Below are 25,950 nucleotides of genomic sequence, written 5' to 3'. Positions count from 1 at the left end.
TTGGATTTATGTAAGCATCTTCTGTGTATTTAACACAATTGCCTCATGCTTTAAAGTTAAGTGTAACTATATAGTGTAGAAACTACATGATATGGAGAGAGAGTATATTAAATTGTTCATAACATGTTCGAGTGAAGTACGTCAATAATATAGCAATGTTAAATCTCGCGACACTGCACGTGATTTTGTCTCGCACGCTTTGGATCGTGGTTTGAGGAAGGCGTCCATCTCAGTCAAGTCGAGCAGCCGACTTGACTTCGGTATACCGAAAAAAGTAAATTGGGTGGTTGTTTCATTTACAAAAGTCTAACTTGTAATTTGAACAAAACAATTTCATGTTTCTATGGTGAACGCAATTAAATCATGTAGGATCTGTAAGAAATTCAACAACTTAATTTGTTCCTGTTGTGATGACATGATACAATCTAGTAAGAATGGTTAGTTGCTGGACTCATGAAATTCACAAGATCACATAAGATTTCAAACTGCAGGAAAATCACTGGAGTTATAAGAGGCAGACAACTACACACATGTGTGTCTGCTATCTGCATCAAGCGTTGTAATCACAGCTTTTTTACTGTTGTTCAGCCTAGATTGGTGGCGTGGTGGTTAATGCGGTTGCCTTACAGCACGAAGGTCCTGGGTTCAGAATCCACAATCTAGCTCGTTTGCAGTGGGTTCTCTCTGGGTATTCTGGTTTCCTCCCACAGTTAAAAGTCATGCAGTTATTAGACTTAGGTTAATTGGTCATTCTAAACTATCAATGAGTGAGTGCAAATGGTTGTTTGTCTCTATGTCATAGACTGGTGAGCTGTCCAGGGTGTACCCTGCCTCTTAACCTATCACTTTGGGGTTATACCCCTGCAAACCAGATAAAGATAGGAGAATGTAAATCTATTCAATTTTTATGTTAACTAGACTTTGTTGAACAATATGTAATATGAAGACAACATGTAGTATTTAAGTGACCAAGTAATATTGCGGTAAAAGTTATTGAATAGCATTGGAATAAAATGACAAAATTGTGAAAGATTAATATATTCCAAGTGCTCAACTTACTTCATCTAAACATGTTTCAATCACGTTTTATCAACACAAAATGCAAAATGTTATTGAATATGAATGAGTTATGTTGATTTAACTCAGTTGTTTAAGTTTCTGCCAAAGCAAAACAATTGTGTGCAACCAATGTCCACTATTGAATTAAGTAAATCCAACATGCTCTTTTTTCAGTGTATAACAAAGTGGAAGCAACTGGCAATGACAGCAACTCTGTTTTAAAGCAAAATCAGAGATTCTCATAATGCACAGAGGTCGCCAACTTTCTGCAGAGACTAGTACAGACTTCCAAACTTTATGTGGCCTTCAGATTAGCTCAAGAACAGTGCATAGAGAGCTTAATGGAATCTATAGAGTACCAGATGGAGTGGTGTAAAGTGCATGGTCTCGGGAGTTACAAATCACACTTCTCCATGTGACAATTCCAATTGATTCGTCTGAGTTTGGCGTTTGCCAGAAGAATGCAGGTATGGTGTGGGGTTGTTTTTGAGGTGTTGGGCTCAACCCCTCTTCTTAAGTAACTCTTCAGACATTTTTGGACAATTTCATGTTCCCACCTTTGTGGGAACAGTTTTTGGATGGCTTGTTCCAACATGATTGTGTACCAGTAAACAATGCAAGGTTCACAGAGACATGGATGAGTGATTTTGGTGTGGAGGGACTTGAATGGCCTGCACAAAGTCCTGACCTCAACACGATAGAACAACATGAATTAGAGTGGAGAATGCAAGACAGTCTTTCTCATCCAGCATCAATGTCTGACCTCACAAATGCACTTTTGGAATAAACACATTCCTAAATCTTGTGGAAATCCCCTTTAGAAGCCAGGCTGACACAATGTCAGAACTCTGCTGAGCCAAGCATTCCTTTAGCCTTAACTCATGTAAAACAGCTGACTGATCATCTGCAGAGGAATGGCTTATTTGAAGCGTTTCAGTCAGGTTTCAGAGCTCATCACAGCACAGAAACAGCTTTATTGAAGGTTACAAATGATCTTCTTATGGCCTCTGACAGTGGACTTATCTCTGTGCTTGTCCTGCTAGACCTCAGTGCAGCGTTTGATACTGCTGACCATAATATATTATTATGGCGATTAGAGCACGCTGTAGGTATTAAAGGTGGTTTGTGTCATATCTATTGAAAAGACTCCAATTTGTCCTCCTCAAACACTAAGGTTAATTATGGAGTTCACAGGGTTCAGTACTAGGACCAATTCTGTTTACATTATACATGTTTACATTATACCCTTAGGCAGTATCATCAGAAGGCATAGCATACATTTTCACTGCTATGCCAACTTTATCTATCCATGATGCCAGATAACACACACCAATTAGTTAAACTGCATAACTCTTTATGTCTTAAAGACATAAAGACCTGGATGGTCTCAAATTTTCAGCTTTTAAATTCAGACTGAGGATATTGTACTCGGCCCTGAAAATCTTATAAAAATGCCATCTAACCAGATACTGATTCTGGATAGCATTACCTTGGCCTCCAGTAACACTGTGAGGAACCTTGGTGTTCTTTTGACTATGATATGTCTTTCAGTGTAAACATTAAACAACTGTATAGGACTGCTTTTTTCCATTTAGCCAATATCTCTGAAATTAGAAACATCCTGTGTCAGAGTGATGTTAGGGAGTCTTTTAGGCTAGACTACTGTAATTGATTATTAACAGGATTTCTTAAAACATCCTTAAAAAGTCTTCAGTTGATCCAAAAAACTTCAGCAAGAAAACTGACAGGGACTAGAAAACAGACTGGCTTACTTGTGGTTGCTATATTAAGGCTTATAGAAAATATTAAATTACCTTTAAAAGAACATGAAACAGAGTTTGTCCTGAGGATCTATATTTCTTAATGATCCTCATTTGGGAAAGACTAAAACTTTACATCCTCTTGAAAATTGAGGTTGACAACAATATACATGAAGTGGACTGTCTTTCAATTCACAATATAGTAAACTGTAATGTCAACTAGACACTGGGGTGGTGTAGCTCAGATGTAGAGCAAGCCATCTATTAATTGAAAGGCTGGTGGCAAATATTCTTGGGTAAGTTAATAACACTAAGTTGCTCTTATTCATCCATTAAAGTGCCAATTTGTAAATGTAAATGTAAATGTTAGAACTTATACATAGAAAACAAATGCTGTTGTTAATGGGTGAATGAGGGATGTTGTACAAAGTGCTTTGAGTGCTCAGGTAGAGTAGAAAAGAGCTGTATAACAACCAGTCCAATCATTATTTACATTAATAAAGAATGAAACAAAAACAAGACAATCCCCACCTAACTAGTTGTTTCTCTTCCAGTATTCATAATCTCCCCTCAGTTCTAAGCACTCCTCATGAGGTTTCTTAAACAACAACATCTGAGTTTAAAGTTACAGGATTAACAATTAGTTTGGAATTTTAAATAAAGGATTACCTATAACTTCAGAATCCCCAAGTTTGCTTTAAGAATAAGTCCAATTTGCTCTAAGAGAAAAGTGTCTTTGGCTCAGAGTTGGACACTTTTTCTTGTTCCAACAGAATTAATTGATCATTAGCATATTTCTCCTTTTTTGGCTTCCCTTCATTGGCTTCCTGTTAAATCCAGAATTGAATTCAAAATCCTGCTCCTCACATACAAGGGCTTAAATAATCAGGCCCCATCTTATCTTAATGACCTTGTGGTACCATATCACCCTATTAGAGCACTTCGCTCTCGCTCTGCAGGCCTACTTGCTGTTCCTAGAGTATTTAAAAGTAGAATGGGAGGCAGAGCCTTCAGTTTTCAGGCCCCTCTTCTGTGGAACCAGCTTCCAGTTTGGATTCAGGAGACAGACACTATCTCTACTTTCAAGATTAGGCTTAAAACTTTCCTTTTTGCTAAAGCATATAGTTAGGGCTGGACCAGGTGACCCTGAATCCTCCCTTAGTTATGCTGCAATAGACGTAGGCTGCCGGGGATTCCCATGATGCATTGAGTTTTTCCTTTCCAGTCACCTTTCTCACTCACTATGTGTTAATAGACCTCTCTGCATCAAATCATATCTGTTATTAATCTCTGTCTCTCTTCCACAGCATGTCTTTCATCCTGTTTTCCTTCTCTCACCCCAACCGGTCGCAGCAGATGGCCCCGCCCCTCCCTGAGCCTGGTTCTGCCGGAGGTTTCTTCCTTGCTCATAGGGGGTCATATGATTGTTGGGTTTTTCTCTGTATGTATTATTGTGTGATCTACTGCACGGTGCAGCACGGTGGCACGGTGGTTAGCACTGTTGCCGCACAGCAAGAAGGTCCTGCGTTCAATTCTACCATCAGGCCGGGTTCTTTCTGTGTGGAGTTTGCATGTTCTCCCCGTGTTTGCGTGGGTTCTCTCCGGGTACTCCGGCTTCCTCCCACCGTCCAAAGACATGCAGTTTGTGGGGATAGGTTAATTGGATAATCCAAATTGCCACTAGGTGTAAATGTGCGAGTGAATGTGAGTGCGAATGGTTGTCCGTCCCTGTGTGTTAGCCCTGCGACAGACTGGCGACCTGTCCAGGGCGTACCCCGCCTCTCGCCCTATGACAGCTGGGATAGGCTCCAGCGCCCCCCGCGACCCTGAAAAGGATAAGCGGAAGCGAATGGATGGATGTATTATTGTGCGATCTACTGTACAATATAAAGCGTCTTGAGGCGACTTCTGTTGTGATTTGGCGCTATATAAATAAAATTGAATTGAAATTGAATTAGTGGTTCTCTTATCTAAAGTGTGCCATGGCAACATCAGTGGAACTGAACCACTTTAGTGACAAGGTTAAACTTGAATTTACCTTGCTAAACTTCTAATCCTGCTTTGTGGTACAGGCCTCATGAAGTACTTGGACAACTTATTATGAAATCTCTCATTGTGGTGGATTTGTGACTCTTTGAGGCAACCTGTTGTCTCTTTGCTTACACCTTGCATGGACAGGAATGTTAATAAAAAGACAGCAGCTTCCAAAAAAGTAAAAAAGCATTACAAAGTCAAAGTAACCAACCAAAACAGAAGTTAAAAATAGCAGTAAAATGGAGTTAAGCCACACCCCGAAGCTCACTAAGCATAAATAAACAACAACAAACAGAAGAAAACAACTAGAAAGATCAGCTTCCTGTGTTCCATTTTGATCAAAGGAGAAGACACAAAATGGTTTCCAGAAGGAGGTGAAGCAAGAAGCTGGGCAGAGTTTAAACTGAACACTGCAGCTCACAGGTGCCGCTTACTAGAGAAGAAGGAAACCCAATCAAAAACGGAAAGCTAGAAGGTCCAGCACCACTAGATTGGATAAGCTCTGTTGTGATTGATTGCTACATACTCACTGACCATCTATGGCAGACAATGAAATAGGATGAAAGTACTATAAAAACATTAATGTCAACATGTCACACTTTTCCATTTAAGTCTGATAATTTAGAAGATTTGTAGATACCGTCGCACATTTCTTTTAGATGGGTGGAGGAACCTGCTGGAATCATGTAATCTTTAAATAAGAAAAATGTTTTGGTTTTTTAAAACTACCTGTCAGCAGCAAGACAGTCTCAGACACACATTACGTGGAAATTAACTAATGCCACAAAAGATGCAAAACAACCAATCACAACAGAGCAGAACATCCATTATTATCCAATCTAGCATAAATTGTGATTAAAATCCTGTAATCACTTTTTTTTGATGGAAAAATCAACTTTTCTGCAGCACCTCCTTTTCAGACCACCAGGAGGCCTAGTTGATCAGGTGGAGATCCTGGTCTCCTGATAGTCTGGTCCCTCAGATATCTACAGTCTTTTGGAGCTCAAGACATTCAGTTTGAACTAACTCAGACGAGCCAGTGTTAAGCCACGCTTCCTGTGTCAGTGCTGCAGAGGTTAACATTTTGCTGCCAGGTTGTTGTTTTCATGCTTGTTTTCATGCTGACCACCAACCAACCAATCAGTATACCACTGCTGCCATGAAAGGTGATTTCCTGCCAGAGATGGGGCTTAGCTTGTCCAGAGAGGATGTAGGGGCGGCAGGGAAGGACTTCACAGAGACTCTGGCCCCACAGAAGTCGAGACCTTCAGCCACGCTAATCATTTGTCTGTTGTCAACAGGTGGCAGATCTGAAGGTGAAGTCGGAGTCTTTACCTCAGGGATGGCGATCAGTGGTCCCTCTGTGATGTCATTGTCAGCAGTGAGCTGTGAAATGTGTTGAACCTGTTGGCAGGGTTTGACACTTGCTGTTGTCATGGTAGCATCAGAGCTGTCATCCAAGATCGTCATGGTAAAAACCCTGCCAGAGACTGTGCAGTAAGTCTGCCCCACTGTGTAGCTCTTCTTTTTGAATGGCTGAGGAGGAGTTTGGTTTGTCATGAACCCGCCCTCCTGGAGCGCACAGGTAAGCAATATTAAATAAGCACAGACTTAGCAAGAAATTACGTGACATACGAGACCAGTTTCCTGAGCATAGACGGTGTAAAAGAAAGATATAGCCATTATGACATCAATAATCCAGTCATTTTGGACTTTAAAGCATAACACATGATTTGGTTGCTGCCATATTTCTTTGTTTTCCCTTTGTTTGATTGTTGCCAGACGTTACCATATTTTTTTGAGAGGATGTAGTGGTTAAATGCTGTGTTATAAATAAATAATACAAACAATACAAGCTTCATACATACTGTAAATGGTATGAGTGCTATTGGCTAACTAGTGCTAAATTACAGACTAATAAAACAATAGAATTTCACTCTCTAAAACTATAGTAAAACTGGTTGGGCTGTAACACAATACACAAATACAGTGGGAAGGCCCAGTTTAATGACTCAAAGTAGCAGCATTGCAAGCGTTGGTGGGCAAGATACTGAAGGCCATCTTTCTCACCAAGGCTTATCCAAAGTTTATTTGATATTACATTGAGGTTTTATCCAAGTTCCATGAGTTTCAGCTTAAATTCTACTGTTGTTGAGCTGAAGATCAACTAAACTTTTAGGAAGTTTCTACTGATCACAAGCGTCATAAATCAATCAGCTTTAAGATACAGATCAATATTTTCCGTTTATAACTGGCAACAGGACGTAACAACAAGCACACAGACATGTGACCTGTCGATCTATTTTCACCTCCTGCTACTGGAGGTTGAAAGTTTCTTTGTTTTCCTCTGGGCTGGTTAACTTGAGCCCATAAAGAATTTTCAAAAATACTGAGACAGTCTAAATATCTGCAACCCGGACATCTGAAAGATAAAATTGGGATTGGTTTTCTTATTAACATGCTAACAGCAAATTGGGATAATGGCACCGGCTCCTGCAGTGCAACACTTTTATGCAAGTGAGCACAGCTTTACACACACACTACCAAAAAAAAGGTACCTGGAAAAAAAAAAACAGTTTAACTTCAAAGATATGTATTGTAAACATTCAACCCACAAACTGTGGCAAAGTACTACATCACAATTAATGGAAAAAATTCCAAGTCACAGCACTGAGACAACATTTACCAACAGCAGGTGTCTATGAACCCAATGCCACAAGAAAACCCATCCATGACTGTCTCACCTCATCAGGCTCCAGAGGTTCGATCATTGGGGAGTCATCAACCCTTCGGAGAGGTGACGAGGCTAGACGCTTCTCCCACTCTGTCATCCCTCCTCCTTCTCCTTCTCCTCCCTCTAAAAAGGAGCGTCTGAGAGCGCTGATGGTGCTCTGAGGTTTCTGCATCTCCTCAGGACTACCCAAAGTTCCCTAAAGACAGGGCAGGGAGAGAGAGGGAGACGTAAGATGAGACAGAAGACATAAGTGAGGACAGAAGAGGGATCAACACATGGTAATATGAAGAAAAAATAGTTCAGGTGTTACCTGAGTTTTCAAATCTTCATCTTGGTCAGACTGTCAGATAGATAGGTAGGCAGAGAGACAGATTACGTTAACAAGTCGTTCCACAATGGAATTATTAACCATACGATCACAGATGTGTACCTCAGTAGCTGTCAGGTCTTCGTCCACAGCAGTATCAGTTAGCTCAGTCTGAACAAGAAAAAGTAAGTAAGCAAAAAAAATGTTTAAGTTGAATTATCAGTGCAAATATAACTACCAGATCAAAACCATTTAGTTTGCCTTCTGCTGTGAAATGAAGTGTGGTAGGATCTGAAATCGTTTTAAAGAGCAACTTGCAGGTTTGGGACCTCAGAGGAAAAAATGAAGCAATAAATAGGCAAAAATGCACATATTGAAATAACCCTTTAAAAGTTGTTTTTGTAACAGAGTTTCTGTCCACCTCTAAAATCAGCTTGACTGCAACAGGAGAGCGAGCTGCTGATGAGGTCGATATCAGCAGTAATAAATGTGTTTTTGTTAAACTGTGTCTCTCACCCACCCATGACACTATTGAAAGATCTACACCAGCTATTAGTATCATACAGTCCTGGCTTTTAAATTCTAATCAAGGCTTCATACATCCAGGAACTTAAATTAACCGTGCATGTATTTCTTTACATGCACGCCTTTGACATGCATGTCAAATGCACTTTGGTTATATTCTATAATACTGGACTGATTTTTCTATGAAAGTTTGAACTTTGAGTGTTTCAGCAAGAGAGAAAAGTGTGAAAATGTTCATGCCTGTCTGAGAAAACTGTATAAAGTCTGTAGTGAGGGGTTTTACAGCCTTAAAACATCTATAATAATTGTAAAAAATAAAGTTGGCTACTTCGCAGATTTCACCTATCGTGGGTTATTTCTAGAACATAACTCCCGCGATAAACGAGGGACCACTGTATTCACTCCCGAACTGATTCCTAAGAAATATTATATGCAAATAAAGAGAATCTTTTATCTGCAAGCTGCTCTTTAACTGAGGATTCAAACTGTAAAAACATCTACTTTTGTAAAAACAAAATATGAAGTTCAGCACATAGAGAACTTCAGTAGGAATGTCAGATTATTATTATGTTTGTGTTATATGTATATGTATTTTTCTAATTTTTCTCATCTTACCAGCCGCTGGGAGTAACACAAAGTTGATTTAATGAGAAGGATGGCACCTTAATGGGGTTAACACATGATTATTATTATTATCCTATGTTTCAGTTTAATTCTGGTTAAGAGTTTAGCTCTTAGGTTTTGTTCTTGAGCCATCGTGTTTAGTTCAGTGTCTGTGCTTGTTGTGTTTCCTGTTTTACTCTGAAAGTCCGTGTCTCATGTCAGTGTCTCTAGTTTTGCTTCCCTTGTCTCGTTAAGTTTGATTTCTCCCAGCTGTGTTTCCCTCCTGTTTCCCATTCCCTGATTACTCCAGTGTGTTTTTAAGCCCTGTGTTTTCCTTGCTTTGTTTTGTGTTGTATCCCCATTATTGTCCTGTGTTTCTGTTTGTTTCCCAGTGTGAGTTTTCAAGTTCCTGTCCCCAGTTTAGTTTCTAGTTTTGTGTTTGGAGGTTTTGGTTTATTTTGTAAAATTTATTTCCCATGAAGAGTTTGTTTTCCCAGGATTAAAGCTGTTTTAAGTTTAAGGTGGATTAGCGTGTAGGTGGGTCCTATATCCTGCCTGCCACACAGCACAACATGAAACATGAGGCCCAAAATCTAGTTTTTCACACAGTAGTAGAAAACTGGTCAGATTGGGTTGACAGGTGAGACAATTACTTTGGTATCTACTTTCTGAGGAGTCAGAGTACTCTGCTGTGAAATCTCTGTTTCTTTGGTTTCCTCTTCCTCTTCCTCTTGCTCCTTTTCATTCAAATTCTCCACTTCCTGCACCTCCTCAACTAGAGTGACATAGAAAAAAAAGTGAAGGGTAGGCAAGGGCTTAAATAATTTGACAGATTAAGTACCTGGTGCAGGATCAACCACAGAAATTGTTTTTTACCCTGAACTTCACTGCTCTCTTCCATTCTCTTCTCAGGTGTTACTGTGGTGATGAGGTCACTGATGGCGATGGCTTTAGATGCTCCATACAGCCCAGAACCCATATCTATATACACACACACACACACAGAAGTGCACCAGCTGTAACGTCATAACATCAACAGGTACAACAGTAAAGACAGCAACCACTATGATGCTCATTCAAGCTGTGTTTGTTCTCATCAGCAGCAAAGCATCACGATAGCTCTTTCAGGGTAATGGCACACTCAGCCAATTAACAGCTCAGGGTGCATGCACAGCAGCCTGGCCCAATCAGCATTCAGAACCACGACCAAGCCATGACCGGATATTATTTTGAATATCATGGCTCATTGAACTCTGTTAGCTGTGTGGTTAATGGGGCTAATAAGTAGTGTCAAAATAACCGTGCACTCAGATTGATAAGTGCTGTCTGATAATTATCTGGACATCAAAATATTGGCAACAGGTTTATTTGAGTAATATGGATGTTTTAGCTTAGATGTGACAAACATGTAACACTTTTGCATTCTGCTGAAAACAGGATGCAAGTCTGACAACATGTGAACAGAAAGAGGAGCACTTTTTGAACAGAAATGTACAGCTGTTATCAGGTGTATCTGAGTGAAGCAAAGTAACCAAGTACACGGCATTCCTGAACAAGCTGAATGAAGCGATCGGAGCCCAGTCACAGAGCAGTACTACAGCAGCCAGTAGCAGTGCAACTGCAGTATTGAGCACTACCTGTGTGAGCACCACCATTGACTTTTGGGGAAGCTGTGATGGCTTGAGAGACAATTGGAGAGGAGGTAGGTCCAGTCTGTGAAGCTGAGAACCAATCACAAACTAGTCAAATATTGAGGAAGAATGAGCTAACCAGTCAGTGCTGAACCTTAACATAAGGCTAATGAGTTAGTGAGGTATGCTAAATGTAAAGTCAGAGTTTTCAGTGTCAGGATGGTTGCTTGCTTTCAACCTTTCTGGAACTCTAGAGTAACTTATGCTGAACAAGTGTATCTTTACGCAGGTTTATAATGGCTCTTTTTTTGTTTGTTTGGAGTATATAGGAAACAAAAACAGGATATAAATACAATATTATACCCCCATTGACAGTGTGAAAGATGAACTCCCTTTTAACAGGAAAAAACCTCTGTACGAACCAGGAAGGGCAGCCATTTGCCACAAACAGTTGTGAGGTAAGGGGAAAGAGAAGAGGGGGGAAAAGCATAGGTAGTAAGTATAAAACAGAGTTTATGGGAGAGAGAAGACAAACTCACATTACAATGCAACAATGAAACCCATTATTTCAAATGATTTGTGCTGGTCATGAGCAGTTTGTTACTGGATCGAGCAAAGCTGGTCTGACCAATATTCACATGGTGAAATTTGACTCTGGCTCACTGCATTTGTGCAGAAAGAAAGAATGACATGGAGCATACACACATAGTAAATATAAAGACATAAACCTTGATTCATGTCAGCACGGTGCATACTGCTTTTATGTGAGTCCACACATGACTTTGAGGACTTTCATAATACTGATTATCTCCGACTGGGGATTTTGACTTTACTGAGCTAGCTAACACAAAAAAGCCTGGCTATGTCAGCTTTGCCCTTTAAAACACTTCCCATAAGCCATATCCATATGTTTTTGTTATGTGGCTTCACAAAAATCCAGTAACCAAGATTACAGTTAGTGCTTATAAAACAGCGAGTACCATATTCACATAAATGGACAATGTGGACACAACATAAAAAAATATGGACTGACCTAGTTGGTCTCGGAAAGAAAAACAAACTCATAGCTCAAATTCCCCATTCCTCCTTTGTAGTACAGGTCTAGTACTAGGAATATTCCAGTAAATACATGGAAAAACTTGACTTCCAAACTTGGTACAGTTGGATGTGCTATTGCCACTAGTATTACTACTTGGACCAGTATGATACAACTAGAGCTATAGTGACCAGTTCTCTCATTGCAAACTGTTTACAGTGCGCGGTACTAATAACCCATGGGAACAGAACTACTACTGTTAGCACTCTGGGAACCATAACTGGTGTAGAATGCACAAGTACCTCCATCTAAACTGCGGCTCAACATGCTCCTTTTGCTGATGCATCGTGGGAAATGTGGTGCTGGTCTGGATATCTGAGCACTGGCTCTGCGACTCTGAATCTGAGTCCGACCACTGTAACGAAACTTTGAACCCAGAGTCAGGAACTTCTTAGGAGTTTCTTCTGGTGATAATAGCCTGAGAGAGGGGAGAGACGCACAGGGAAGAGAACAAGCTGGAGATCAGCAAGAGGAGACGAGATGAGGAGAATTTGAAAAACAAGCAGACAGACCTGAGAGAGGTAAGGAGACAAAAGATACCTGTCACATGACTGATCACATGATTTCTGAAACAAACCACTCGTGACATGATCTTGACTGACCTGAAAAAGGAGTGATGTTCCACACACACCTTCCAGAGTCTCTTAGCAGCTCTATGGTTGAACAGCTTAAAACCAATGGTGGACTCAAACTGCTCGAACTGAAGACAGAGACGGATTATTTATCAGCATCTTAGCTTTAAAATAAACCCATCAGGAGGTGTCACTCTCACACATCCTATACAATATCACAAAACTAAATTCAGACACATTTTGAATGTGATGTCTGAATGGGGTGGGGTATTTCTGGTCGACAAGCCTCTACAACAATCTTGCAGGTCTCGAGCAATAACTCTGGATGGGAGACTGGAGGCGGGGTTCCTCTTTTCAGGAAAGAGGCCCAGAGAATGTGTTCCAAATTTCAGGGGATCATACTTCTCAGTCTCCCTGGAATAATCTGTGCCAGAGAGGAGTGTCTGTCTATCAGTTGTAGTGATTAAGAGCAATGGGTGTGGACCAGCTCTTTACTTTACTCAAGTGTGCATGGGAGTTCAGCGGTGGCCGAAGGACTCTGCGAGAGCTGCTCTTTGTCACAGATTCTCTTTGTAATTTTTATGAAAAGAATTTTTGTGTCCAGTCAAGCAGCAGAGGATGGTCTTAATTGTGGTCTTGTCATCATATGATGAACTTCAATTAGCAGTGAAGTGGTGTGTATCTGAATATAAAGCACAGTGGTGAGAATTTGAAACCTCCAAGATTAAGGCCCTGGTCCTCAGATAGAAAAGGGTTCCACGCCCACTCTGGGTTTGGAGTGAGTGGAAGAGTTCTATCATTTTGGGCTGTTTTTCGTGAGGTGGGAAGAGTCGAGGGCGGTATTGACAGACAGATGGATCCGCAGTAATGTGGCCACTCTAGTCTGCTGTTGTGGTGATGACAACACAACAGAGTGTAAAGGCAAAGTTTTTGATTTACTGGTTGATCTACGTGTCAGTGTTCACCTATGGTGACAAGCCAATAAGACTGTGGAGAAAAGCAATGTAAACAAGCTTTCTTTGAAGTGTGTCTGTGCTAAGCGATAGGATGAGCAGCTCAGCCACACTTCTTTGTTTGTAACCAGGTTAAAAGTGACTCCGATGTCACATTGCGCACTGGGTAAACAGTTTCAGTCAGGATTTAGAGTCCACTGTAGTACAGAAACAGCACTAGAAGAGTTTACGAATGACCTAATTGTTTTTAAGCAGGAATACACAGCATGTTAATTTTGCCACTCCCGGATTTTTTTTAATCTTTGAAAATTATGTTTTCTTTTTTCTAATTATGAGATGTAACCAATTGCTATCAACTCAAGACCATTTATTTTATAAAACTGTTGTAAAATAATGAGGAAACAGTCTATACCTGGATATGAAATGGCTTATCATTCAGTTGTCAAACTATGCTTGAGCAATTTGCAGGGACTAAGTAACATCACAGAAACATTACGCTGCTTAAGTACAGCATAAGGGTCAGTGTAACATAGATATATTACCATAGATATAGTATTCTGTTTAACAGTGAGTGAAATAAAGCCACCTTGTGGCCAGTTGACAGCTGATGTGAAATAATGTGTCACATTTTACTGAAAGGTGGTGTTTTTTCCTCTGTGGTGCTAAGATGTGTGTTCTTACCTCTCCTGGTCGGATCTTGATGTAGAAGTTGTTTCTTTTGTATGAAATCTTCAGGATCTTTGGCCACGAGAACCTGTTGATCCTCAGTCTATCTCTGTAGACCAGCAGACCACTGTTGCACACACCCAGCATAATAGCCACACCCTCTGAGTCCTGCACAAATACACAAAAACACCATGGTTCCCAAACTAACACGGAACTCTTCAGTCATGTGTTAGCATTATCGAAGGATCCTGAAACCAAGAAAGCGTTTTAAAATATCTCCGGGCACTTAAATTGGGATTGAAATAAAACTTTTGGGAGAAATGAATCGTGTTTATTTGGGAAGCTATTTGAAGCAGTAGCTAAAACATCTTTATAAGTCAATTCCAGCAGTCTGTATTACACGAAGATGCAGCATTACCAGTTTAATTAAAAAAAACAAAAACAAAAAAACAAAGCTTAGAAAATTTGCTTATTTGGGTTTTTAAATGTTTTTAGAGGTTCTTATAATGCCGCTGGTATTTTCCTTTCTGGTGGAGGTCTGAATCTGAGTTGAGCTGTTGAAATCTGTGGTTCTCATAAGGTAACATTTGCAATTCAAAGGTCATGTAATCATTCAGAACAAAGCCCTGTGTTGAAACTAGCGCTCAAAACATCTTTAGACTGCAGTTCTTTTCTGGACACATGAGAGATTTAAACTGTGATCACAGCTCTGAGAGAATCAAAATATCGAGTGTTACATAGACAAGAGCCTCAGTTTTCTCAGTTGTCTTTTAATCATCACTAAACTACTTGATGCTTGAATAGAATAGAATGCCGTTATTGTCACTATACAGTTGTACAATGAGATACAGAAAATGGGTGGGAGCATGGGGGTGGATTTAAGGGCTACTGTGAAGTCAGGAGCTGTTTATGAATAACTTATGAATAACTAACTCTACAAAAAAACAGTAACATCCAGATGAAAATGTTTGGATTAACACACACACATTTAAAATACAACCACATATAAACACGCCTACATACAGGAAAGAGTCTTACCTCTGACTTAGCTGAAGACAGGCAAACAAAGCCGCTTCCTATCATCTACTCCATTCAGACAGACAGACAGATGACAAACAAATAAAAAAACAAAACAACAAAACAAACAAAACAAAAACCGAGCAACAACAGAACAGCTGGTCTAAAGTTATACCAGTTTTAGAGTGATAACACCGCTGTACATAAAAACATTAAAGGGTAATGCTACCGTCCCTGCAAGATCTAACCATCAGTGTCTAGCTTACTGTCATTCAGTGCAAGCAAGTTTGTTCATCTTCGTGGTGCTCTTTGTTTAAATGAAGCTGCTCACTGATCACATGTACATGCGCCACTTATAGCATCAAACAGGATAATGTTTGCTATCTTAGACAGGTGCACTTATCTTCTACCCAACATAATAACACTATAGCAGCAAAACTTTAAGTAATGACTTCAATGATATTTAACAACTGGAAAAATACAACAGCGCAGAAGTGACGACTTTGTCTTTTACAGCCCACAAAAGTCTGATTTTCTGAAGCAGTTCATTTCATTTTACATGTTACAAATTTACAAAAGAGAATTCACAGACGTTGCAGCCTTGCTGGAGAATAAAGCTAAGTGGTTCTCTCTGTTTGTTAAATGGTTAATAACTGAATATAAGAGCAAGGTAAAATGAATTATCAGCATGTGCATGGACTTCTGTGCAAATTCACATCCACTCTGCAACACACTTTTAATAACAACCAGTCACACATTTTCTTACTTAACTTGCCAAACAACTTACTAAGCCTTAAAGCCCTTCCACAGTAGAGTTACTGGGAGAGTTTTTTTCTTAAGTTTTTGCTAGAAATGTATAGTCTAAAGCTCTCTGAGAAGATGTATGTTGAATGTTTGTGTACACAGGTACATTTGAGCCATAGACCTTGGCCACTATTTCCAGTCATTTTGCAGTTTTTATTGGATCTGTGGTTGTGCACATTATCTCACTCATCTTCATATTTGAATCCACTAACTCTCCACCCTCAGCTTTAGAAGTGTGCTCTTGTTCAGATGCTCTGCTTTTACTTCTATGCAATATTAGGCAGAGTGTCAGTGTTTAGCAGTCATTGACTACTAAATTTTTATTTATTTTCCTATAAAAGTGTCTGCAACATATGAGATCCTTGTGATCGTTCTTCACTATATCAAAGAAACATTTAACAAAATAAATAAATAAAATAATGTAAATAAAAACCAAAGTGGTAAAGTGAATGAAAAAAAGGGCTGTTGTTCTTGCATCAAGATTGGCCGAGGCTGGACACCCATTCAGTGGAATAGGTCCCAGCCCCTCTGCAATCCTGAAATAGATAAGCAACTATGAAAATGGATTGATGTATCAATGACTCGGGAGAACTAAGTAAGTCAAGATGGATTCAATCATCCAAGATAAGTGCACATCCTCGAGTCTTATAATAAATCCTGGAAACCATGATCAACAATTCTGTGATTGCAGGATTTGAGCTTTGCCTCAGCAGAGCACAAGCTCCATGGGAAATAGGATGATTCACGCTAAAGGTGGTATAAAAAACAAAAGCAAAAACAAGAAAATTGGGGTGACAAAAAGTGACAAAATGAAAACGCAGTCATTATAACTGAAATTAATCCAATTTAATGGCATTTTCCTCTAAAGCACAACAAGTATAAACTGCTGAAAGAAAGGGAATGTCATAAGTTTTTTTCTTCAGGTACCATGGTGAGGATATTACAGCACGAGCACCTGAATTTTTTGTTTTCACATGAAGTTGGGTTGTGTTTTTCCTTTACACATACAAAGTGATGAAAAATCTGAACAGGCTGACTGTTGTTCTGCCTGGAGCAAGGCCTGTTGTCCCAAAGGAGCTATGGAGGAGACAAAAGCTGGAGCTAAATGGAGAGCTAAGCGTAGGATATACCATCATAGGGATTGTGCTAATGTACACTCACATTTCCTAGACCGTGGTGTGACCTTTTTTTTTTTTTTTTTTTCCGGATCAGAGAGTTAATCTGAATAAATGTGGAGGGATAGCACTAGCAGATAAATGTTGTTTAATTCCAGACAAGTGTGGCAAAGTGATTACTCTGTGGCCTGAATATTGAACTGCTAGCTGTAGGATGCAGCCATATTACTTGCTGTGGGAATTTTCTCCTGTCATTGCTCTGGCTGTTTGAATTCAGTTTGAATCAATATACTGGTTAGATTCCTCCATCAACTGGACATAGAGGTCATCTTCAAAATCCTCCAAAACTGTAGCTGCACTGAATGGTAACACACACACACACACACACACACACACACACACACAAAATGCAGAGAATGAAATCCATTCTTCGAAAATGTCATTCTGTGATGTTTCATGCAGAGTGAATCAGTGGAAAACAGCCTTGATGGAAAAACCATTACTGTCAACCAATATGCACAGACACATGCATACAAACACAGGGAAACACACTCACATGTAATTGACTCTTGACAGGAACTGGGCCATCCATATTGATCAGATTGTTGGGTCCAGAAACCAAAACACTCTGTGTGCTTTCACATGTTCATTCAAGGACGAACACAGTCTGACCACATTTAATTTTCGTGGGGGTCAGGATGACGAAGACGAACAGTGCCTGTCAATCTAGTCAAATCTGACAACTGACATCAGTTAAAATGAACGGTCACAGCCTCTGGAACCTAGCTTGACTACCAGTAGTTAAATCTGCATTTTCTTTCACATATACATGTTTTGTTCAGAGAAATCAATAAGTGCTTTGCACCTGACCTGGGAATCAGCTGATTCTACACTGCTCAAAACATTAAATAACCACTTTGAAAACACATCAGATCTCAATGAAAAAACAAAAGCATGATGGTTGTCTGTTACTGATAAGGACTGGGTAATGTGTTGGGAATGAAAGGATCAGCCTGCAGAGGCCTGAATTCAAAGACACCAGGAAAATCAAATTCTGTCACATAAGCTCAGGATGAACCAGCTCTCATCTGTGAAAAACTAATACCAGCGATGGCCCTGCCATTTCTGGTATTCTGGGGAAATGTCAGTCAGACTCCATGGTGCTGGGTAGTGAGTACTAGAGAACGTCGGGCCCTCAGGCCACCCTTGTGACAGCCTCACCCTTTAAGAAAATGCTTTCTAAAGACCTGAACTAATCATGAATCGCTGTATCACTGCAACATCTATTAAGAATATAATGTTGACACTTATGTATTTATGAACTGCTGGAGTCATTCCATTTCATTTGTAAATGCTTTATGATGCATAGATAGTCCTTGTCACACAAATACTAAATAACTGGTAGCTGCCTGAATTATCTATGACTTGCAATATTGCTAAGTATTTATAATGCCTGTATTGACACAGTCACAGACATGTTGTGCATTTTATCCATGTGCAGGTGGAAACATGCAGATCCAGTATAGCAATCACTATTGTACCAATACCAATCACTATTGTGATGATTTAGGGTAGAAACTAAGTTGTTGCTATTTTTAAATAATGGGGCTTACTGTCAACAGAGTGTTTTTACCTTTGCATGATGGAGGTCGACTCCATACATGGAAAGTTTCTTTACATTTTCCAGGAAATGCATCTCTGCTTCAGCTGGAGTCATTCCTCTAAAAACACAGTCATACACTTAAAAATCTTTGCTGCTCTGAATATTGACACCGTTTAGAAAAAAATATGTGTTGTGAAGAACCTGTAGGTTTTGTGCAGCTCTATGATCTTCTCTTCCATTTCTTTAGTTTGATTCGGAGCAAAGCACAATTCACTGATGTAGTCTGCACCACAGTCATCTGAAATATGTAAACAGTGGAACGAGCGGTCAGAGTAAGAGAAAAATGTGAACAGAGAGGGCACAGTATAGTATAATAGGGCAGACTGAGTACCGGGATCATAGTCTCCGAGCTCTGACTGGACTGTGTAGGAGCCGAGGATGGTGTGAGTTGCAAATGAACAAGGAAGACGACCAGAAACTATATCCTGCCTGAGCTGGAGACACAGGAAGTACCTGAAGGCAGAAAAAAATGATCAGCGTCATCATACATGGAAACAAGCAAGACATACACTATTGAGCTTTGATTGACAGGTGTGTGGCCCTACCTGGTGATGTCCTCAGACAGCTGTGCAGGATCAGGAGGGTAAAACTTTACATTAAAGGAGAAGTTCCAGGGAACACCTGTGACACAGACAGCGATGAGTTGTATAACACACAGGGTTAATCTGCTGAATTTACTGTGGGACCATACTGACCTCTGACCTGCTTCTTCATCTCCTTTGCTGGATCCAACCAGTTCTACAATAAAAAGGTCAGAGGTTAGAAAGACAGGTGGAAGACAGTAAACACACGGGTGGACAGACGGGTACCTTGTTATTGTCAGCATCTCTGAAGGATAAAGCGAAGTAGTCTCTCTCTAGCAGGTTTATGTGTTCACAAACCTTCTCAAACAGCTGCAGACCTCGAGCTCGTTTCTAAGCACAGACAGAAATGGGTTAGTGATTTTACTGTTTGTCATTTGGGGCCCTCTCCCTCCTGATTGTTATTTCTGTTGTGATTTATATATTTTATTGGTACTCCATCTGTCTTCACTTTTTTCTCATCTCCATCCTCCTTTACACACACACAGGCCATCTCACCTCCACAGTGCAGGTGAACATGGAGCCATCTAGCAGGGTCACTCTGGCCTGCATTGTTCTAAAGCTCAGTGGGTTTCTAGCAGGAGAGCGAGCAATCCAGCTGCTTGACGACAGGTTACTGGCTGAGTCCTCTGCCAAGGAGCTCTGAGCTTGGGACACCCCACCCTTCTCGCCCTAAGGAAGTAGGAAGTGATGTCACAGCAGTATTGATCTCATGATGTTTACTGATCCTTCTTTCCTTTGTGTTTTTACCTGTTTCGGTGTGGAGTGGTTGGCAGCTTCAGGGAAAGACTCCGCCTCTGTGGGCTGGGCTTCACCTAGCTCTGTCGTCATGGTGAGTCACCTGCCATACAGGGAGTGCAGAATTATTAGGCAAATGAGTATTTTGTCCACATCATCCTCTTCATGCATGTTGTCTTACTCCAAGCTGTATAGGCTCGAAAGCCTACTACCAATTAAGCATATTAGGTGATGTGCATCTCTGTAATGAGAAGGGGTGTGGTCTAATGACATCAATTATTAGGCAACTTCCTTTCCTTTGGCAAAATGGGTCAAAAGAAGGACTTGACAGGCTCAGAAAAGTCAAAAATAGTGAGATATCTTGCAGAGGGATGCAGCAGTCTTAAAATTGCAAAGCTTCTGAAGCGTGATCATCGAACAATCAAGCGTTTCATTCAAAATAGTCAACAGGGTCGCAAGAAGCGTGTGGAAAAACCAAGGCGCAAAATAACTGCCCATGAACTGAGAAAAGTCAAGCGTGCAGCTGCCAAGATGCCACTTGCCACCAGTTTGGCCATATTTCAGAGCTGCAACATCACTGGAGTGCCCAAAAGCACAAGGTGTGCAATACTCAGAGACATGGCCAAGGTAAGAAAGGCTGAAAGACGACCACCACTGAACAAGACACACAAGCTGAAACGTCAAGACTGGGCCAAGAAATATCTCAAGACTGATTTTTCTAAGGTTTTATGGACTGATGAAATGAGAGTGAGTCTTGATGGGCCAGATGGATGGGCCCGTGGCTGGATTGGTAAAGGGCAGAGAGCTCCAGTCCCACTCAGACGCCAGCAAGGTGGAGGTGGAGTACTGGTTTGGGCTGGTATCATCAAAGATGAGCTTGTGGGGCCTTTTCAGGTTGAGGATGGAGTCAAGCTCAACTCCCAGTCCTACTGCCAGTTTCTGGAAGACACCTTCTTCAAGCAGTGGTACAGGAAGAAGTCTGCATCCTTCAAGAAAAACATGATTTTCATGCAGGACAATGCTCCATCACACGCGTCCAAGTACTCCACAGCGTGGCTGGCAAGAAAGGGTATAAAAGAAGAAAAACTAATGACATGGCCTCCTTGTTCACCTGATCTGAACCCCATTGAGAACCTGTGGTCCATCATCAAATGTGAGATTTACAAGGAGGGAAAACGGTACACCTCTCTGAACAGTGTCTGGGAGGCTGTGGTTGCTGCTGCACGCAATGTTGATGGTGAACAGATCAAAACACTGACAGAATCCATGGATGGCAGGCTTTTGAGTGTCCTTGCAAAGAAAGGTGGCTATATTGGTCGCTGATTTGTTTTTGTTTTGTTTTTGAATGTCAGAAATGTATATTTGTGAATGTGGAGATGTTATATTGGTTTCACTGGTAAAAATAAATCATTGAAATGGGTATATATTTGTTTTTTGTTAAGTTGCCTAATAATTATGCACAGTAATAGTCACCTGCACACACAGATATCCCCCTAAAATAGCTAAAACTAAAAACAAACTAAAAACTACTTCCAAAAACATTCAGCTTTGATATTAATGAGTTTTTTGGGTTCATTGAGAACATGGTTGTTGTTCAATAATAAAATTATTCCTCAAAAATACAACTTGCCTAATAATTCTGCACTCCCTGTATATTAATAACATGGTTACCATAGAGTTTTGTGGCGTTAAAGCATGAGAAAACACTGTCTGAATGTCACATAAACGCTGGGTTCACATATAGTAATAATAAACATAATGTTCTATGTCTGAGAGTGGTTGAAAGGACTAGAAACGGACATTTTTTTAAAAAAAGGTCAATGATAAGCCGTGTATGCGACGCACTACATTTAGCAGTAAGTAGTATAATTTTCACACTTTAACAATAAAAACATCAGTCACTGCCGGTCAAAATGTCACAAGTTCAAATATTGGTGATGTAGGATAACCAGTCAGTGTTTTCACCAAAGATATATCATTTACAGTCACAAGAGAAACAAGTAAACCTGATTCAGACACAAAGTTTGAATTTGATCGAATAATATGCGATTATTCTGTCTCATCAAACTGAACAGCCTGACCCCCATCCAGCTGTCAGGTGATGGTTTGCCATGGCAACACGAGGGAGCGGAGAGAGGGATTAAGGCTGAAATTCAAGCTGATGTAATCTGGTTTGGATTCTGACAGACAATGGCGATAATGTTGTTTTTTTTATTCATTGCTTTTATCAAATCTATAGAGTCCAGAAAATTAGTGTTCACTGACCTGCACAGAGTGCATGAAACTGTATCCTAAATCAATATTCAAACTTAATAAAACCTTGAACCAAACTAAACCAGAATTAGTTCAGACTGGATTGAGGTTATTACTGAACTGTTTAGGGTCAAGTTGTTCTCCAATATGATAACAGAAATAACACACAGCATGTTTCCTGTTGGTACTCTGTACCAACAGGAAATTTGTATTTGTGTGCTACCCTGTTGGTAGCACACAAATACACTCCAGGCGCTGCTCAAGCTCCTGCCCTTTTGGCCTCTTATTTCATAAGCGCCTTTTTTGTGACACAGATTTTTTTTCAGTTTCTATTTCTATATTTGATATTAAATTTGGCCCATGGAATCCATTTCTAAATAAAATGTCTGTTTTTGCATCTTGTGAATCCTTGCTCTTCACTATATCACACAAATGTAGAAAATAATTTTTGAATCTAAAAACTGTAGCACCAAAGTACATGAAAAACTAACTTTGTTCCATTGTCAAAGCTTTCGGCCACGATGGTATGCAAATACTTGGACGTTAGAAATGTTGTGATCAGTGGCACAAGCAAGGTGCAAGAATACATCAAAGTACGTGCAAGTCCATGAGAAATGAGTAGCAGCATGTATTAAATGTGAGTATTAATTAAATACAATGATAAACATTTCTGAAGCTAAAAAACTATCCAAACTGGGTTCCATATTGACAGCTGTCCTTAATATTATAGACCTCTGACATTGGTAAACTAAACTTCTACAGAGGAAAAAAACAGAGACAGACAGAAATGCATCAGTTTGTGCAATGATGCACCAACTACTTTGGATCATTTGTGGACCACCTAACTGAAATATTACCACACATGCAACTGAACATTGAGTGAGTATATAAAGCCAGCTCCAAGTACCGGTCATTTAGGCCTGTATATATGTTCACATATTCATTTAAATTGACAGCCTCACTTTTGTATCTATCTCGCTTTTCACCACAAGAAACTGATACAGAGTCTGCACCACTGCTATCAGCGCATCAGTCTTTCTGTCATCTGCCGCTCAATTCTCCCCACACTCGTGGCCAAACTTCTCCACCCTTTTCCAACTGAGAAACATTGCCTAAGACTTCTCCCGAATAATCACCCAAGCCACTTCTCATTTAGATGCAAATGACCCCAGTGCAAGCTGGAGGTTATTGCTTGATGAAGCCAACAAAACCACAATATTGGCAAAAAGCAGCGACGGGATTCTGAGGCCACCAAACCAGAGACCCTCCGCCCCTTGGCTACACATAAAAATTCTGTCCAAAATAAATTATTTTAAAATGATTATAACTATAGCAGAATTGGTGACAAAGGTTTAGTCCAATACCCACTGAAAATGAGTCTGACTTATTGTCAGCAATGCAGGTCAAAGTCTCACATTGACTGTACAGGTATTGGGCAGTTTGCAACAAGAGGCCTGATATCCCATACTTCCGAAGCACACTCCCCAGGATACTCTGAGGGATGCAGTCAAACGCTTTCTCCAGGTCTACAAAAAACATATAGCATGGTTAGGCAAAGTTCATGAAGCTGGAAAGCAATCACCTGCTCCCGTTCTTGAAAATGGGGACCACCACCCCAGTCTGCCAATACGAGGCACTGCCCCCAACTTCCACGCTATGTTGCAGAGGAATGTCAGCCACAAGTGCCTAAAACCATTCAGAGCCTTGAAAAACTCAGGACGAAATCTCATCCAACCACAGGCACTGCCACTAAGGAGTTGTTTAACTACCTCAGGGATCTTTGGGAGGCTGTGGATTAGATGATAGTGGGTCATCTACCAGTTGGAAGGTCGGTAAATTGATTTCAGTCGACTCAATTCGAGTTGTGCTAAATGACAAAGACTCATTCGGTCTAATGAAAACATGTTGGAAATCTGTCTGCATTTACAAATTAGATAGCAGTTGTTTCCAAACCTTCAACAATCTCTCTGAGAGTGAGTGCAGTCTGTCAGTCAGACTGCAGCTGAGAGGTTGCCTCCTATTGCCTTACCATCAGAGGCGCTCGTTAGTTTTGCATTAGTATGCAAAACATTGCCATGGGCCCCTCGTAAGCCCAAACATGTCTGAGAGCAAGAGCAGCAGCAGTCAAGGTAAAAAGGTCAGTGTTTTTCATATAAAGCTTTTCTGCACTTTTCTCTATACTTCGTCTACATAAGAGAGCATCTTAAGGTTCAGTATCGTGCCCAAGGGTACTTTGGCATGGAGACTGAAGCAAACAGCGATCAGAGTCAGTACATGACAGCCCCCCACCAAAAAAAAGGGGTAGGTCTAAAAAAACTATGCAAGAACAAGGTTACATGGTGGGAAAGGTTTTTAAGTAACCGTTTTTTTGTTTTGTTTTGTTTTGTTTTAAAAAGAAGAAAAAAAAACTAAACCTAGATCTCAGGTAGAAAATATTTTTCAATTTCAATAAAAATATCATTACATCAAATTTACCTGAATATCATGATAAAACTTTGCAGCCATAACTAAGTACCAATAGTTAATAAATAAAATAGTTTCTGAAGCTAATGAGCAAGGCTCATTGTTTTGGTTCGTCGTGGCTGGTTACATTTTTTTCCCCGTGACACATTAGAAAAACTAAACACTCACGAGTATAATGATTTACTTTATTATGCATACCTGCACACCTTATCTAAATTGCAGAGTTGGGGGGTGTAGCAGTAGTGCTATTGTACTGCACTCTATAGTGACAACTGTCTTTAATATTGACGTTGGCCCCTGACACAAAGAGAATTTTTTTTAAAAAAGCACTTCAGTCCAACATAGCCATTAACCATGATCTCGCAAATAAAAACATCATTTATTTTACTGAGTTCATTAGAGGTCACATTTATAGCAGAGCTGTTGCACTAAAATGGAATAGTTTGCACAGACCGGTGTGCCTAATAAAGTGACAGATTTTCACAATATCAGCTGATTCATCGAATCTGCTGCCAGACCCACAGACCCACAGACACAGAGCCTAAACCGGTTTTTTTTAATATATCACATTCATTCTGAATCATTTACTGGTGTAATTTCATATAAAAGATATTTTTATATCCTACGGCGGTATTTCCGGTGGACGAGACTGTCCCAGCGTGTTTGAGTCTTTGTGGTTCTGCAGCAGGAAACAAACACACACCCTGAGCTGCAGTGTGATGAAGTACTAATGATGCTCTTTCGCGCTGTCTCTCTTATCATCGATAACAAACTGCTCATGGCTTCAATCACTGGTCACTGAACAGTAATCGCTATTCTTTCTCCCTCTCTTAAGTAAATCATCCCATCATCTTTACCTGTCCTGAGCAGGACGCTTGCCCTCTTCCTCCCGGTAGCGGACAGCTTTTTTTCTGATCACGTCATGTCTCACTACGACACACCGTGTCGCCGTGGCGAATCGCTGACGTCAGCACGCAAGGTGCTTTCAGATGTGATTTTAAAAAAAAATAAAGATAAAAACAGTGTTACGCTGAGTACGGACCCCCAAGAGTGCCAAAATGAAATGACTAAATACATCATTAGCCCTTTATTTTCCAAGATTCATACAATCCGAATATCATCCATTTTAACCATTTTAATTTTCTATATAGACCAAAATGTTAAATAAAAGGTTAAGTAATTGGTGAAACGTGTTGTTAATTAATTAAAATTGAAAATAAATAAATAATTGGTTAAATGGATCATTTTTATTTTAAAAAGATGAGATGAAAGATGAAAGAAAATTATTTCACTTTTTAATTCCTATATATGGTCCCTGTGCTGCAGTGCTTGATGACTTTATTTTTATCTGACAACCTCACCCATCGCTCTGGAGT

At 40.1% G+C, this 25,950-nt stretch overlaps 1 protein-coding gene across 10 annotated transcripts in view; it reads right to left on the bottom strand.

The window, feature by feature from the left end:
- The window catches only part of LOC100705796 (protein 4.1), a 36,308-nt gene extending 10,773 nt beyond the window's left edge, over positions 1 to 25,535 (bottom strand). For 4 of the 10 annotated variants that reach the window (XM_025910411.1, XM_025910418.1, XM_025910413.1 and 1 more), the window contains exons 1-19: positions 25,432 to 25,535; positions 19,871 to 19,961; positions 19,619 to 19,792; positions 19,349 to 19,453; positions 19,235 to 19,277; positions 19,085 to 19,160; positions 18,871 to 18,992; positions 18,681 to 18,777; positions 18,510 to 18,597; positions 13,956 to 14,108; positions 12,352 to 12,449; positions 11,992 to 12,167; positions 10,660 to 10,743; positions 9,899 to 10,003; positions 9,676 to 9,797; positions 8,018 to 8,065; positions 7,898 to 7,927; positions 7,598 to 7,783; positions 6,003 to 6,257 (exon numbers count right to left, since the gene is read on the bottom strand). In XM_025910411.1, the coding sequence (XP_025766196.1) occupies positions 6,003 to 6,257; positions 7,598 to 7,783; positions 7,898 to 7,927; positions 8,018 to 8,065; positions 9,676 to 9,797; positions 9,899 to 10,003; positions 10,660 to 10,743; positions 11,992 to 12,167; positions 12,352 to 12,449; positions 13,956 to 14,108; positions 18,510 to 18,597; positions 18,681 to 18,777; positions 18,871 to 18,992; positions 19,085 to 19,160; positions 19,235 to 19,277; positions 19,349 to 19,453; positions 19,619 to 19,792; positions 19,871 to 19,951 (2,043 nt within the window). In that variant the 5' untranslated portion in view covers positions 19,952 to 19,961; positions 25,432 to 25,535. The remainder of the gene's footprint in view (positions 1 to 6,002; positions 6,258 to 7,597; positions 7,784 to 7,897; positions 7,928 to 8,017; positions 8,066 to 9,675; positions 9,798 to 9,898; positions 10,004 to 10,659; positions 10,744 to 11,991; positions 12,168 to 12,351; positions 12,450 to 13,955; positions 14,109 to 18,509; positions 18,598 to 18,680; positions 18,778 to 18,870; positions 18,993 to 19,084; positions 19,161 to 19,234; positions 19,278 to 19,348; positions 19,454 to 19,618; positions 19,793 to 19,870; positions 19,962 to 25,431) is intronic. The other 6 variants (XM_025910416.1, XM_025910417.1, XM_025910421.1 and 3 more) reach the window with 3 other exon arrangements.
- Positions 25,536 to 25,950: the final 415 nt, after the last annotated feature.

Source organism: Oreochromis niloticus, linkage group LG9, assembly GCF_001858045.2.
Source record: "Oreochromis niloticus isolate F11D_XX linkage group LG9, O_niloticus_UMD_NMBU, whole genome shotgun sequence".
NCBI classification, from domain to species: Eukaryota; Metazoa; Chordata; class Actinopteri; order Cichliformes; family Cichlidae; genus Oreochromis; species Oreochromis niloticus.
This window is presented reverse-complemented; position numbering and strand designations above follow the sequence as displayed.